The sequence below is a fragment of the Hypanus sabinus genome, chromosome 17 (genome assembly GCF_030144855.1).
Source record: "Hypanus sabinus isolate sHypSab1 chromosome 17, sHypSab1.hap1, whole genome shotgun sequence".
NCBI lineage: Eukaryota > Metazoa > Chordata > Chondrichthyes > Myliobatiformes > Dasyatidae > Hypanus > Hypanus sabinus.
In genome coordinates this window covers 25,389,379-25,404,271 of record NC_082722.1, presented here as the reverse complement: position 1 = coordinate 25,404,271, position 14,893 = coordinate 25,389,379, and the positions used below count along the sequence as shown (strand labels likewise).

Genomic DNA, 14,893 nt, shown 5'->3' with positions numbered 1-14,893 from the left:
AGCCTAACGCTTTTCCAATGACCAATAGCGTTTCACCTCTTTCCGATCACTTTATTATTTCCACTTTATTTTCAATCGTGATAGTTTTCTGGAACAGAAATACTGCAGACGGCAGGTCCCGAGCTCTGCCGGGTCATAAAATCCACTGCATTGAGACAGGTTAAATAAGCTCCGGAGCTCCACCGGGTCCTAAAGTCCACTGACTTGAGCATCCATGTGGAGGGCCAACTGTAAAGACAATTCTGGAGGTTGGGCAGTATCCGTTAAGAAAGAAATGGAGCTAATGTTTATGGTTGAAGATCCAGTGTTAGTGCTGATACCGTGCCTCCAGCAATTTCTGTTTTCACTCTGAACAAATGATCTCTTCAGAGTCCTTGTAGAGATATTGGCAGAATCAATGCCAGTGCCACAATATCTAACAACTCTAAGCCACTGTTGAGATACTTATGAAAGGGTCAGAACCTTGTGAGGATGGCTAGCTTATGAGAAATCAAGTATTGCATTTGTAAACTTGCATTAACAAGCATTTGACAATACTGATCTATATAGAAAAAGAGTTATTGCCTCCCTCTTGATCATCACTTCAGGTTTCTGTAGCTTGAGGAGGCCAAATGTATTCCCATTGATAAAGGTTATAGATCGGCACACATTTTACAGTAACCCCATTTAAGCACTGCAATGTCTTTTCACAATTTTTAAATTGTGCAATTTCTCCCCAAGCAGGACTCAGTTCACCAAAATCTTTAGCCAATGTGACATTACCTTCATCTATAGGACTGATTTGAATGAGTGAACTGGACTATATTCAGGGATTCATCTCTGGATCAGAATGAATCTGTATTGGTGTCACCAACTTCATCAAGACGCCTGTGGATAAGTGTGTGTGCCTTTGAGAACACACCAAGGTCCTGTGCCACAGTGGTGTAGCAGGTTGTGCAAGCTCAGCTCAGGGTGTTGGAGTTCAGAGTTCAGTTCCGGCGTCCTCTGTAAGAAAGTTTGTAAGTTCTTCCCGTGTGCACGTGGGCTTCTCCCAGGGACTTCAGTTTCCTTGCACAGTCGACAGACAGACCTGTTAGTAGGTGGACTGCTCACTGTAAACTCTCCTGTGATTAGGCTCAGGTTAAATAGGTGAGCTGCTGGGCAGAGGGTCTCATTGGGTCAGAAGGACCAGTTCCGGGCTGTATTACTAAATAAATGAAATAAATCTGCAGTCTGCTGGGAGCTAGATCTGTGGCATTCAACATTAGTGAGACAGAACCCTACAGGAGGTCCAGGTATGACCTATGGAAATCTATTGTGAGAGCAAAAAGACAATTCCATATGAAGTTAGACATGCACAACGGCTGTGGCAGGGTTTGCACGCCAATACTCCCTATAACGTGAAACTTAATAGCATTGTTAGCAATGGTGTTTCACTCTGCAATGAGGTCAACCCACGTTATGCATGCTTTGAAAGAGAGAGTAGCATTGTGCCTCTGCAAATCCCCACAGCATCTGGCAACCTGTTATCTGTCTTGAAGGCTGATGTCAGAACAAACTTCAAGATGGTGAACCAATGCAAGCTGGCAGGCCCTAATGATGTAATTGGCATGGTACTGAAAATCTGTGCTGGAATGTTCAGGGGCAGCTTTTACCTCTTACTGCTGCAGTCAGAGGGTCCAACCTGCTTCAAAAGGGCAGTAATCATACCAGTGCCCAAGAAGAACATGATAAACTGCCCTAATAACAATTGCTGGTAACAGTCACATCTGCCGTGATGAAGTGCTTTGAGTTGTTGGTCATGGCTGGAATTAACTCCTGCCGGAGTAATGACCAGGCCCCACTGCAATTTGCCTACCAGCGCAACAGGTCTACAGTGGATACAATGTCACTGGCTCTCTAGACAGCTTTGGAGCATCTGGACAACAGCAAAACATACATTAGGCTGTCGTTTGTCTATTGCAGCTTGGCATTGAACACCACCATCCCCTCGGTACTAGTCAACAAGCTTCCAAACCAGTATGAAGCTGGATTGTTCAAGTTCAATTCATTGTCATTCAACGGTACAACTAAATGAAACAACGTTCCTCAGGAACCAAAGTGCAAAACAGGGTGCATTCATCACAAACAGCACATAGAATAATATTAACAGATAAATAAGTATTCTGTAGATGCATGTTATATGCATATATGACATACAGTTAAAATATATAACAGTATACTTCTACTGGCGCTGTCATAAAGTGTACTGGGAGGTAGCAGGGTGTTCAGAAGTCTCACAGCCTGGAGGAAGAAGCTGTTGTCCATCATATTAGTCCTTGTTCTTATGCAGCATTTCTATTTGCCTGATGGAAGGAGGTCAAAGAGATTGTGGGAAGGGATCCTCGACAATGCAGAAAGCTGAACATGCCAAGTGCAGCTGTTATACTGCATATGAATTTTTAAATTAAACATTAGGCACTAGGAAGTAGAAGAAGAATGTATTTTAAAATTGTTTGAAATCTAAAGTTTCCCATTAGTGGCAATATAGATTTTATCTATATGGATTTTACATACAGTCTTTAGTATGTTTAATTGCAGTGAGAAGCAAGGTCTAGGTTTTGATAGCTTATTTTCTGTAAACTAGCATTGCTGCCTACAGTAAATAGTGATTTATGTTCATCTACATTAAGTAATGATCATTGTGACCAGCATTTGTATTGTAACAGTCTTTTTCATAAATGATGAGGGTATTCTAACTCTTAGTTAATGAATATAGGGCTATCATGACAGGAAAATAATAAACAATTTCCAGTTCTTTTCATTGGCAAATGATCAGCCATGATGCAATGCACAATACTTCAAAGATGAAACAATCATTTGAAACACCTGTCAGCCTTGTGGGTACAAATTAATGCATACCATAGAGCAAAAGGTGCAGGGCAGAATCATGTCATCCCTTTGAAAGCATGATCCACTTTGCCTCTTTCCCCTTTGCAACACTTTCCTTTGCGGCATATGTCCAATTCCCTCAGAAAGTTATTGTATTTGCTTCCACCGCCCTTTCAGGCAGCAAATTCTACATCCTAACAACTGCATGTAACTGCATGATTTAATACTGTCCAGACTGCAACAGATGCAAACCAGAAAATATGTATTTCTTTCAGGAATACAACAAAGATGTAGATATACAGTATCTAATTACAAATACCATCTTTGCTGATATTTAACTTTTGCATTTGTATTTTTAATGATTATATTTTTTTTACTTTACAGAAGTCAAAGTCTATTGGCAGATCCAAGGAATGAGAATTTTATATAACCTATCAATTCTTCCAATGTCAGTCTATGCCTGCTGGAGATTACTGCCAGTGAGGGTTTGTTTAATGTTGCACAATTAAAAAATATCATGTAATATAGGGAAAGTGCACAGGGTCGACACACAAAATCAGAATACACTACAAAATGGGAGAGATTGGGAATATCTATTTCCACTTCTTACATGTTTCCAAGTATCTTCATTCCGTGATGTAACCATGTATTGTATGTAGGCATTATTTTCTGTCATTAGGACTATGTTCATTTCCTCAACAATTAGCTTTCACTTCCTTGGAGATTCCTAGAGTTACAATCCTATGAACACACTCCAGTGATACAGAAGTCAGGCATCTAATTGAAAGGAAGAAAATAACTATGATTTATTTCACATCACGGGCATGAAGCATTGACTGTTTCTCACTCCACAGATGCTGCCTGGCAACACTTTCCATTTCTGGCGATTAAGAGATTAAGGGCTGTTAGACAATGCAGGACACCGTCAAGGTTTGAGCCAAGCCTTAGCCTTTTCAATTCCCTTCTCCATTATCCATGGGCACCAAAGACAATGAATCAACTCTACTTCTACCCCAACTCTGATCAGTTAACTCAGAACAGAGGAGAGATTTCTGGCTTTAGTGGCTCAGTTGGAAACCATGTGTGTTGTAAAAGTCATTAACATGATTGTTATAAATTATATTAGTTTTGTTCCTTGGCACTGAATTTTGGTATTTAGTTCTGGACAATTACTATGGTGTAAATACATAGCACAGTAGAAAAAAACTATTTTCATTATCCTGAAACAGGCACTAAGAACTTGCCACTTCAGAGCAAGGAGTCCCATTCCATTACACTGATGTTCAAGGCCTAATGCCCTCTAAACCTGGAACGTCAGGCAGGCCGTGGATTCTTCCCATTTTGACAATCCAGTTGTCCAGAACAGGGCAGCAGGAATATTTCTACAAGGCATGGTGAAGTTAGGTTACATTTAGACTTTCATGTATGGGTATGAAAAATGCCTCAGACACACAAAAGTCCAATTTTGCTTCTGGACTCAACTCAATCTAGGGGATCAAATGAAGGAGAAAATATTAACATCAAAAATATTAAGTCAACTCCAATATAAGTAATATAACAGTATTTGAACCCACACAAAATACTGGAGGAACTCAGCAGGTCAAGCAGCATCTATGGAAAAGAGTAAACATTTCGGCCGAGACCCTTCTTCAGGATTGAAGTATCTTAATTAGCTAGCTTTCAACACAGTAATGCTTCCTGTTAGGCTGGAAACTAATCTGCCTTTTGCTTTCGACTTTTATACAAATCCGAGCAGAAAGTACTACTCTGTAGTTAGAAGGCAAGGGGCTAAAAATTCCAAGATCAGCACAATCAATTAAAATACATTTGTACCGTCATAATATCATGGATTTTTTCTCTGGGATGCGTAACCACTGAACTATATGCTATGCAGTGATATGCATTATTCAATGAATTAAACACATTAAATTCTTCTTAGTTGGTAGTATTATTGACAACTAATTGACTCTCCTCTTTAAAATACAGCTGAACTGGTATAACTGGAACAAATTTTAAAATGAGCAACAGCTGCAAAGATCTGCAAGCTTAAAACAAGAAAGCATGCACATTTATCCAGCATATTCCATAATCTGTGAATGGCCCAAATTGTTTTATAGGTTATCAATTACTTTTATTGAAAAATATAGATATTAGTAAAGTAGGGGAATGGTTCACTACACTCAATCTTCTAAACAAAAATGCTCATTCACTTATTTGGTATAGTTGGACCTCAGCATTGCCTCTTAGTGGTCAAAGTTTACATTCATAACTATACTATAGCATCAAATGACATGCACTCTACCCAGCATAAAACCATTAGCAATAACAAACCAATTTTATACAAAACAGCAACTTACTCTTGGTTTGCAGATGGCGAGTTTAGGTCTCTTTCTGGGCTTGCAGGTGCGGTTGAAGTTATTGTAGGTTGTGTTTGGTTGTCAGGTTGCTCTGGATGGATGTAAATCGCCTTTGAAGACTTAATGTCATATGTTGTGTGACTGCTGGGGCTCATTCCTTCAGGGGCGAGTTTGTGAACAGTAGCCTCCGCTGGCCTGGTTGGTGTCAGCTCGGCCATATTTTGTCCTGCAGATCGTCTGTTTTTTCGTCCATCATCGACATTAGCAGTCAGCTTCCTTCTATCCCGCCGTGCATTTGGAGTGTTCCCATCATCTTCACCATCCTCGTGCTTCAGCGCATTCTGGATAAAGAGAAAACACTGTTCATTTTTGTTGGAGAGGAAAGAAACAAAGTTGTCTGGGCAACACCAACAATGCCAGTATTTACTGCCCACCTCTAAATTCCCTCAAACTCACTGGCTGCTGGGCCACTTCAGAGTCAACAATATTCATAGGGCCTGGATCTCCTACAAAATGTCAGGTTTTCTCCCCAGTGCAATCAGTGAACTAACTAATGGCAATCATCATTGACTACACCATTACTAGTTTTATTTCAAGTTCCAAATTATTCACTGAATATATCATTTGCGGATGCCAGGGTGAGATTTCAACAGGGCTGCCTTAAGTGATGGAATGATGCTGTATGAAAACAGCCCTTTGGTCAACTTGGACCATGCCAAACAGAGCATCTTCTCTGCTATAACCCTCCAGTCCTCTTTCCTCCAGGCACCCATCCTCATGCCTCTATTATACCCATCTTGTCCACTTCCTCTAGCACCTCATTCCAGGTACTCACTGCCCTCTGTGTAAAGACGTTATCTCATATGTCTCCTTTAAATCTCACCCTTCTTGTATCTCTGCTCTCTATTTTAGACTGCCCAACTCTGGGGAAAAGGCTATGACCATACCTTATCTATACCCTTCACAATTTAATAAACTTCTAGGAGGTCACCTCTCTTTCTCTTGTGCTCCAAGAAGTAAAGATCCAGCATGGCCAACCTTGCCCTTTCACTTAAGCCCTCTAGTCCAGGCAGCAATCCGATCTTTTATGGCTCCACACATGGTGGTCCCTGATGGTTTTTGAGAAGACCTTGCCTCTACCTATTCACCTTTTTCCTGTTAATATAAATGAAGATTCTCTGGGGATTATCTTTAACCCTGCCTACCAAGTCCATATCATACCCTTTTGTAGTCCTCCTGATTTCCCTCTTAAACCTGTCCTTAATCTTTTTATATTCATTGAGGAATCCAAATGTACTCTGCTGCCTAAAAGTGATATTTACTTCTTTGTTTTTCCTGACCAGAGCCTTGATATCTCTCATTGCTGAATTTGGTATGTCTGCTCTTCACCCTAACAGGAGCACGCTGGCCTGAACTCTTAAATGGCTTGTTCATCTGAGCCACTAGGCTATGAGTCCACTGCCTTAACCACTTAACTTACCATCATGTGTGAGACGAATAACATAAATTATATTTTCATTTCTTTCAAAGGATTTCCTGCTAATCAACTTTTATACACGAGATTTGGAGATGGTGGATAATAAGTAATGACTTTACCTCTTCTTCCAGAATGAAAGTCACTCTAAACTAAAGCAAGAATGCAAGACTGAAGGCAATTTCCAGGACTGAGTCGAAGGCTGCGGATTACACTTGTTGATATTTCCATGCACAAGCTCAGAGGCTGCTGGATAGTTGCAGTGGCATCAAGCAACATCCAATGCTCACTTGCTATTATCCCCTCACTTATGGGGCAACAAGAGTACTAGCACAACTGTTGCTTTGAGACCTCACACAGTTACTAAGGGCCCGATCCAACCAGGTCTGATACCCTTTCTTTTCCAGATAAGTGACTTGCATCATTGATTAGTCTTATCCATCACCATGCTGCAGATTTCCTGAGCCACCAATTATCCACCACTCCCACCAACTTTCCGTAAACATCCTCAGCCAACCTTGCATTGACTCCCACCTACCCAAACCATTTGTCCAATATCCCCAGTACAGCAATCCTCACTCCAAAACCCCCAACCCCAGTTACCTTCAATCTGAAATCAAGCCCCAGACTCCTCCACTATACAATCCCGTCCTTGGGATAAGCAAATAAAAAAGATGAAAATTGGCTTTGTTTGTCACACGTACATCAAAGCATACATCATTTTGCGTTAATGACCAACAGTCCAAGGATTGTGCTGACCATCCCTCAGGAACAAAGTATGCTCACAACTTACTAACCCTAACTGTATGCCTTTGGAACGCAGGAGGAAAGCAGTGCACCCAGGAGAAACCCACGTGGTCATGGGGAGAATGTACCAACTCCTTACAGACAGTGGCTGGAATCAAATCCATATTGGTGACCACTGGTGCTGTAAGGCGATTGTGCTAATGTCTACGCTACTGTGCTGCCTCATGGAATAAGCTAACACAAGCAACTTTGCACTGTCGGATTTTCAATCTCCACCATTGACTGCTACGCTTTTCAACTCCAAGCTCTGATCTCTCCATAACCCTTTTGTCCTGCCTTTAAAATCTGCATTTTCAGCCAAGGATCCTAACAACTGAATAGCTTCCTTTGTGATACTGAACCAGACTTGATTTGACAATGCCAGAGATGGTTCCCAACAATAATCATGCCATGTTAATACAAGTTATCAGATCTCAGGTAACATATAAATGAAATATTAAAATAACAACCAACTAGTGAATTCTGTTTAATGGTCTAAAAGCCTTAATTTGATTAGATTACAAAGAGGGTACATGCTTAAACTTGGGCAACAATTTCCTTTCTTTAATAGCATACTTTTAAGGTGACTAGAATCAGAAACCTCAGCCAGGAACACACTATTCTTTTTGCTAAGCATTTAGCTCCCTTTCTCTCACAATAGGGCTATGAATAAGTGATATAGCAACTTCCAACAGGCCTTACTGTGGATGGAAAAGGAGACTTACTGTGTTCAGGAAAAAATTTCCTTCATCAGTACGTAGAAGTCCCAATGAGAGAATGTGTAATACTGGATCTGCTATTAGGGAATGAGAGAGGGCAGGTGACAGAAGTTTGTGATGGGAAACACTTTGTATCCATTGACCACAATGCCATTAGATTTAAAGTAAATATGCAAAAAGATAGGACTGGTCCGTGGGTTGAGATTCTAAATTGGAGAAAGACCGATTTTGATGGTGTTGTAAATGATCTGGCAGGTGTGAATTGTGACAGGCTGTTTTCTGGCAAAGGTGTACTTGGAAAGTGGGAGGCTTTCAAAAACAAAATTTTGAGAGTACAAAGCCTGTATGTGCCTGTCAGAATAAAAGGTTAAGATAACAAGTGTAAGGAACCTTGATTTTCAGGAGATATTGAAGCCCTGATTAACAGGTATAGGCAAGCAGGAACAAATTAGGTACTTATGGAGTGCAAGAAATATAAGAGAACACTTAAAAAAGAAATCATGAAGGCTAAAAGGTGGCATGAAGTTGCTCTAGCAGACAAGGTGAAGGAGAATCTAAGGGATTCTAAGGTGTGTTCAGAGCAAAAGGATTGCTAGGGACAGAATTGGTCCTTCCGAAGACCAGAATGGTAATCCATGTGTGGAGTCAAAACAGATGGGGAACTTCTTTGTCTCAGGAGACAGATACAGGGTCTGTAGAAGAAAGGCAAAGTGCCATCACCTTCAGGGCCCTGTACAGTTTGCACAGAAGGAAGTGTTTGCTACCCCGAGGCAAATCAGGGTGGATAAATCCCCAGGGCCACACAAGATGTTCCCTCTGACCCTATGGGAAGCAAGTGCAGAAATTACTGGGGTCCTAGCAGAGATAGGCGAGGTACCAGAGGATTGGAGGATAGCCAGTGTTGTTCCACTATTTTAAAAAGACTCCGAACAGAAACCAGGAAATTATAGGCCAGTGAGTCTAACATCATCTGTGGGAAAGTTATTAGAAGATATTCTAACGGACCGGATATTTAAATATTGGAATAGACGTGGACTGATTAAGGGTAAACAGTACAGCTTTGTGCATGGTAGGTCATATCTAACCAATCTTTCAGAGTTTTGAGGAAGTTACCAGGGAAGTAGATGAAGGCAGAGGCAGTGGATGTTGTCTACATGGACCTGAGTAAGGCATTTGACAAGGTCCCATGTGAAAACTGGTTAAGAAGATGCATTCACTCAGCATTCAGGATGAAGTGGTGAATTAGATTAGACTTTAGCTTTGTGGGAGAAGCCAGAGAGTGGTAGTGGATGATTGCCTCTTTGACTGAGGGCCTGTGACTAGTGGTGTGCTGCAGGGATCGGTGCTGGGCTCGTTGCTGTTTGTCATCTATATCATTGATATGGATGATGATGCAGTTAACTGGATCAGCAAATTTGCAGATGACATCAAGGCTGGGGATGTAGGGAACAGCAGTGAAGGCTATTGTGGCTTGCAGAGGGATCTGCATCAGCTGGAAAAATAGGGTGAAAATGGCAGATGGAATTTAATGCAGACAAGTGTGAGGTTTTGCACTTCAGTAGGACCAACCTACCGTAAGGAGTGTGGTAGAACAGAGGGATCTAGGAATACAGGTCCATAATTCATTGAAAGTGGCATCACATTCGTAAAGAAAACTTTTTACACAATGACCTTCAAAAATCAAAGCACTGAATACAGGAGATGGGCTGTTTTGTTGAAGTCATACAAGACGTTGGCGAGCTGTAATTTGGGGTACAGGTGGCCCCTGCTTTTCAAACGTTCGATTTACAACCGCTCGCTGTTACAAAAGACTTACATTAGTACCTGTTTTTGCTAACCAAAGAGGATTTTTGCTTTTACGAAAAAAAGACGCCCGCTTTATACGTGTGTTTACCCCAAGAAAGACTACCATGACCGTGAAGCCTTGTGCAGACAGTTGTTTGCGCATGCGTTTACGTGCGTATGTGCGTACACACGTACCCACTTGCGTGCATATCTGCGTACACACGTACTCACGGATGCATGTATGTGCCAATTTTTTTCTCCAGATCGATTTTGGTTCGCTGCCTTCCCGAGTTTGATAAGTGAAACTACACCGTAATTACAATATTTTTACTTTATATAGCATGTAAATTTATTATATCATTCCTGCTTTTACTACATGTTAGTGTTATTTTAGGCTTTATGTGTTATTTGCTTTGATTTGGTAGGTTATTTTTTTTGGGTCTGGGAACGCTCCAAAAATTTTCCCATATAAATTAATGGCAATTGCTTCTTCGCTTCACGGCATTTCGGATTACAAACCGTTTCATAGGAACGCTCTACCTTCAGATTGCGGTGGTCACTTATCTACAGATAAGATGTTAATACAGAATACAGAAAAAAATTACAAGGATATTTCTGGGTCTGGAGGACCCGAGTTATAAGGGAGGGCTGAATAGTATTCTTTACAGTATTCTTTACAACGTAGAAGATTGAGTGTACAGAGTGGAGGTACAGAACTTAGTGAGATGGTGCTCAGAGAACAACCTGTCTCTTAATACAGCAAAGACTAAGGAGCTAATTATCAACTTTGGAAAGTCACAGGATGACGAGTATGCTCCAGGCTACATTAACGGAGACATAGTGGAGAGAGTGTCCAGTTTCAGGTTTCTGGGAATACATACCTCAAAAGACCTTGCATGGTCCACTAACACCACAACAATTGTTAAGAAAGCACAACAATGCTTGTTTTTCCTCAGGATACTGAAGAAAGCTGGTCTAACTGAACAGATGCTGGTGACCTTTTACCGCTGCACCATAGAGAGCATCTTAACATACTGCATCTCTGTGTGGTATCTCAGATGTACAGCAGCTGATAGGAAAGCACTTCAGTGGGTCGTCTCTAGCGCACAGAAGATCATCAGGACACAGCTCCCAGCCCTGGAGGACACCTACAGCTCACGCTGCCTAAGGAAATCTACAAGCATCTGTAAGGACAATACACACCCATGCAATCATCTGTTTGAACGTCTTACATCTGGCAGACATTATAAGATTTTCTATGCCTGCACTTCCAGACTGAAAAATAGCTTTTTCCTCAGAGCTATAATTGCTCTGAACTAATCGATCAAGCATCATCCATAAATTTGTTATATTGCTACTTTTAATACTGGCTTTATGGCTGTCATGCATCTGAGTTGCACTTTTGTACTGCTGGACATTGCTGGTACTGGCTGGTTACTTGATTTTATTTATTGTTTATTTATTTTATTTGTTGTTTTATAGCATTGAGTACGAGAGTTGCAAACTCATTTTCGCTGTATCGGTGCGTGAAAATTGTAATATGCAATGACAATAAAAATATTTCATTTCATTTCAGATTGAGAGGTGATTTGATAGTGGTATACAAAATTATGAGTGGTATAGATAGGGAAAAAGTAAGCAGGCTTTTTTCACTGAGGGTGGGTGGGACTACAGCCAGAGGTCATAGGTTAAAGGTGATAGGTGAGAAGTTTAAGGGGAACATGAGGGGAAACTTCTTCACCCACACTCAGTGTGAGTGTGGAATGAGCTGTCTGCACAAGTGATTCATGTGAGCTCAATTCCAATGTTTAGGTGAAGTTTGGATAGATACAGAGATAATAGGGGTATGGAGGCTGTAGTCCCAGTGCAGGTCATTGGGACTAGGCAGTTTAAATGGTTTCAGCATGGACTAGATGAGCCAAGGGGGTCTGTTTCTGTGCTGTACTTCTCTCTGACTCTAACAGTTACATATCACGGGAACAACAAAGGCAATGGTAGATCTGGAGGAAAGCAAGAAACTATTTTATATGTAATTAAATGCCCTATAAAATAGGCTTTATTCTGTTTTTTGCTTGTTCATTTACATTCATGGGCTGGATCAGGACATTTCAGCAGCTGCTTACATTTTGTTCTGCAAATATGCTTGTTTAAATATAAAGAGAGTGAATCAGTTTCAAAACAAACTTTTGAAGTGGTGGCTAAAATGTAAAAGCTGATGGTTATCTGGAAAGATGACAATGTGGTCCAATCCTAGAAAGGATCACCGTTACACAATACTTCCTAAATGGACAGTGAAAGCAGAAATAGTGATTGTTTCAGAAAATTCTAAAAATAACTCAGTTATACCTTATAAGGAAACATAAATCAAAGTAATGCCACGCAGGCATCAACAACCATTCAAAAACACATCACACAACAGTTACTGGCTGGTTATGACATCATATTTTGATCTAACTAACTTTGTCATAAGTCATTGTACCCAAGTATCATATAATTCCAAGCAATGAGATTATTAAATATTTAGAATTTTAGTGCTCAGAATAAAATAGAAATACAGAAAAAAAATGTGGAGTGTTTAGTGAGGAGCTAATTACCGAGAAACATAGCAATTTATCAAAATTTTACATGTAGGCCAAACCACACGGAAAAACTAAAGGAATGAAGAGTAATGTAAGCAGTTCCAAAGTAAAAAAACAGACTCCCACAGCATTAATGCCAAATTGCTTCACCTTAGAAATGCCAACCATTCCAACTTAAAAACTGCATGAAATCATTTGTACATCACCATTTTGAATACACTCCTTGTTAAAATCGTGTGTGTGCGTGCGCGCGCACTTTCAGATCCAGTTGATATCTATAAATCCACTTGCCAAACTTACATGGCCACCTGCATATTAAACCAGTTTTATTTAGCACCTGTAATCCACAGTGTTTTTGTTTTAGTTGTCCAAAGCCAGAATTACAATGTACTAACAACAATGCCATGAAGTACACAAGGCATTTGAAAAATAAGAGAAAGCCATAAGGGTTTTGCTATAAATAATGAACCAATTCCTCTTGCCAATATTCCAGTAGTCCATTTTTTCTTCTGAATTTGAGAACAGGTTTTCATCAGGTGGTAAATGCTTTAATTTTGCATCCTTTCCGATCAGTCACACTTCCAATTGGCAAATGGATATTAATAGGTTTTACTCTCTTAGGCTTTGAAAATAAACAGTCATGAACAAAATGGTACATACCATTAGAATATGCAAGGTAAGTCATTGGATAATGTTGTGTTCAGGAAACATTATTTTCCTGAACCAACCCATATCCCTTTTTCCATGATATCTGAAAATCTTTTCTAGCTCTGCTCTGAATATACAGTTGCTCTCAGATTGCTCCAAGGTTGAACCTGCCCAGTTTCCATTAATAGAATAACTCAAGATCACGAGTGAGCCTGACCTGAAGCTGCTTAGTGACGTTTAGGCCTTCTTGAGGATCTTGTGAAATCTCGTTATTTATTTGTCACTTTCCCTGTTAATGCATTGGCACACAGGCTGTTGCTACATTCCTTGTGTGCAAGGAGGTGATTTGAAAAGGAGCTTATCAGCACCAGAGGCCAATGTCTCCAACCAGTGCATCCACATCCCTGATGAGCTGAGATAATAGCCAGTATTGTAACAAGTGGAAGTGTCCTTTTCTTCTGTTAAGAACTGGACACTTGTTTCTTGTTACCATCTAACTTTTTACGTTCTTGATACTCATTTTAATTTTAAGTTCTGATGCTTGTCTTGAGATGAGCCATGTTTTGGTCATTCTGGACCAGCTTGTGTTATTAGCTTATCTATATTGTTACCAGTAACTTCAAAACATTAAACTAATTGAAAGGGAAACAAATGCAAGTCTTAGTTTGTTCTTTACTTTAAGCGGGGTGAGTGCTTATCACATGTTGACATAATGGCGTATGCAATTCATATATTTTCACATTTAACCATAATGAATTATATAAACACCAAAGAATGCTTAATCAAACAAAATATTTACAAGATTACTCATATATTACTGAAATATTACACACACAACCTCCCTGTTTAGCTATAAACTCCAACTTAGTAAAGAAGTATCTCAGCTATAAACTGTACACAGTATACTATATAATACAAATATTACAGACTTCCACAGCACTGTAAATTTTAAATTGTCCCATTCAGACCAAAAGATTTAATCACTGTGGAGGATTTCTTACTTCTCTGGGATAATGTCCTTCCTGACAAAGGGGATCACTCTGGTGAGACTTGTGGTGGTAAAACAATCTCAGGTTCTGGGGACTCCTCCATGGTGGCTGTAGGAGTTGACTTTGAGACTCTAGGGAGTGGTTCTGACAGCTCTGGACACCTTTCTTCTCCTTTTCTTTGCCTTTCTCTCCTTGGATCGACTTAGATCCATTTCTATTTTTTCTCTTGTTCCTCCTCTCTTTCACACCTTCCTCTTTCTCACATGTTCTTTCTCTCTATCTCTTCTCTCCTTTTTCTGTTCATCTTGATCTTGTGATGGTGTACTTAGTTCACTGGAGAATTCACTTATTAATCACTCTGTTGCTCCCTTAATGGTCTGATCTCTCTTCTTGATTTTCTCATCCACAACATCATCTGACGAATTCTCTGTTTTTGAATCCCCATCAACTCCTTTCTTTTTGGCCTTCCATTCACCCAGCTGGGCTTTGGTCTTTACATCTACTTTTTCAAGCAGCTTTTTGTCTCCCTCTTGAAGTTCATTTAATAACCTTAATGAACGCAGAGTAGATTCTAGTTCTTCATAGTCACAAAAGCTGAATGCTTGCACCTTTCCTGAAGCTCCTTGAACTACTCTTCCAGCTTAAAACTAAGTCACATTTCTCAAGTAACTGCCTGCTTAACATATCAAAGGCTTTCTCAGATACG

The 14,893-nt window shown here is 40.1% G+C and overlaps 1 protein-coding gene across 4 annotated transcripts in view; it reads right to left on the bottom strand.

The window, feature by feature from the left end:
• fhod1 (formin homology 2 domain containing 1) overlaps positions 1-14,893 on the bottom strand; it is a 300,189-nt gene that overhangs the window by 76,685 nt on the left and 208,611 nt on the right. For all 4 annotated transcript variants that reach the window (XM_059992695.1, XM_059992692.1, XM_059992693.1 and 1 more), the window contains exon 10: positions 5,208-5,548. In XM_059992695.1, the coding sequence (XP_059848678.1) occupies positions 5,208-5,548 (341 nt within the window). The remainder of the gene's footprint in view (positions 1-5,207; positions 5,549-14,893) is intronic.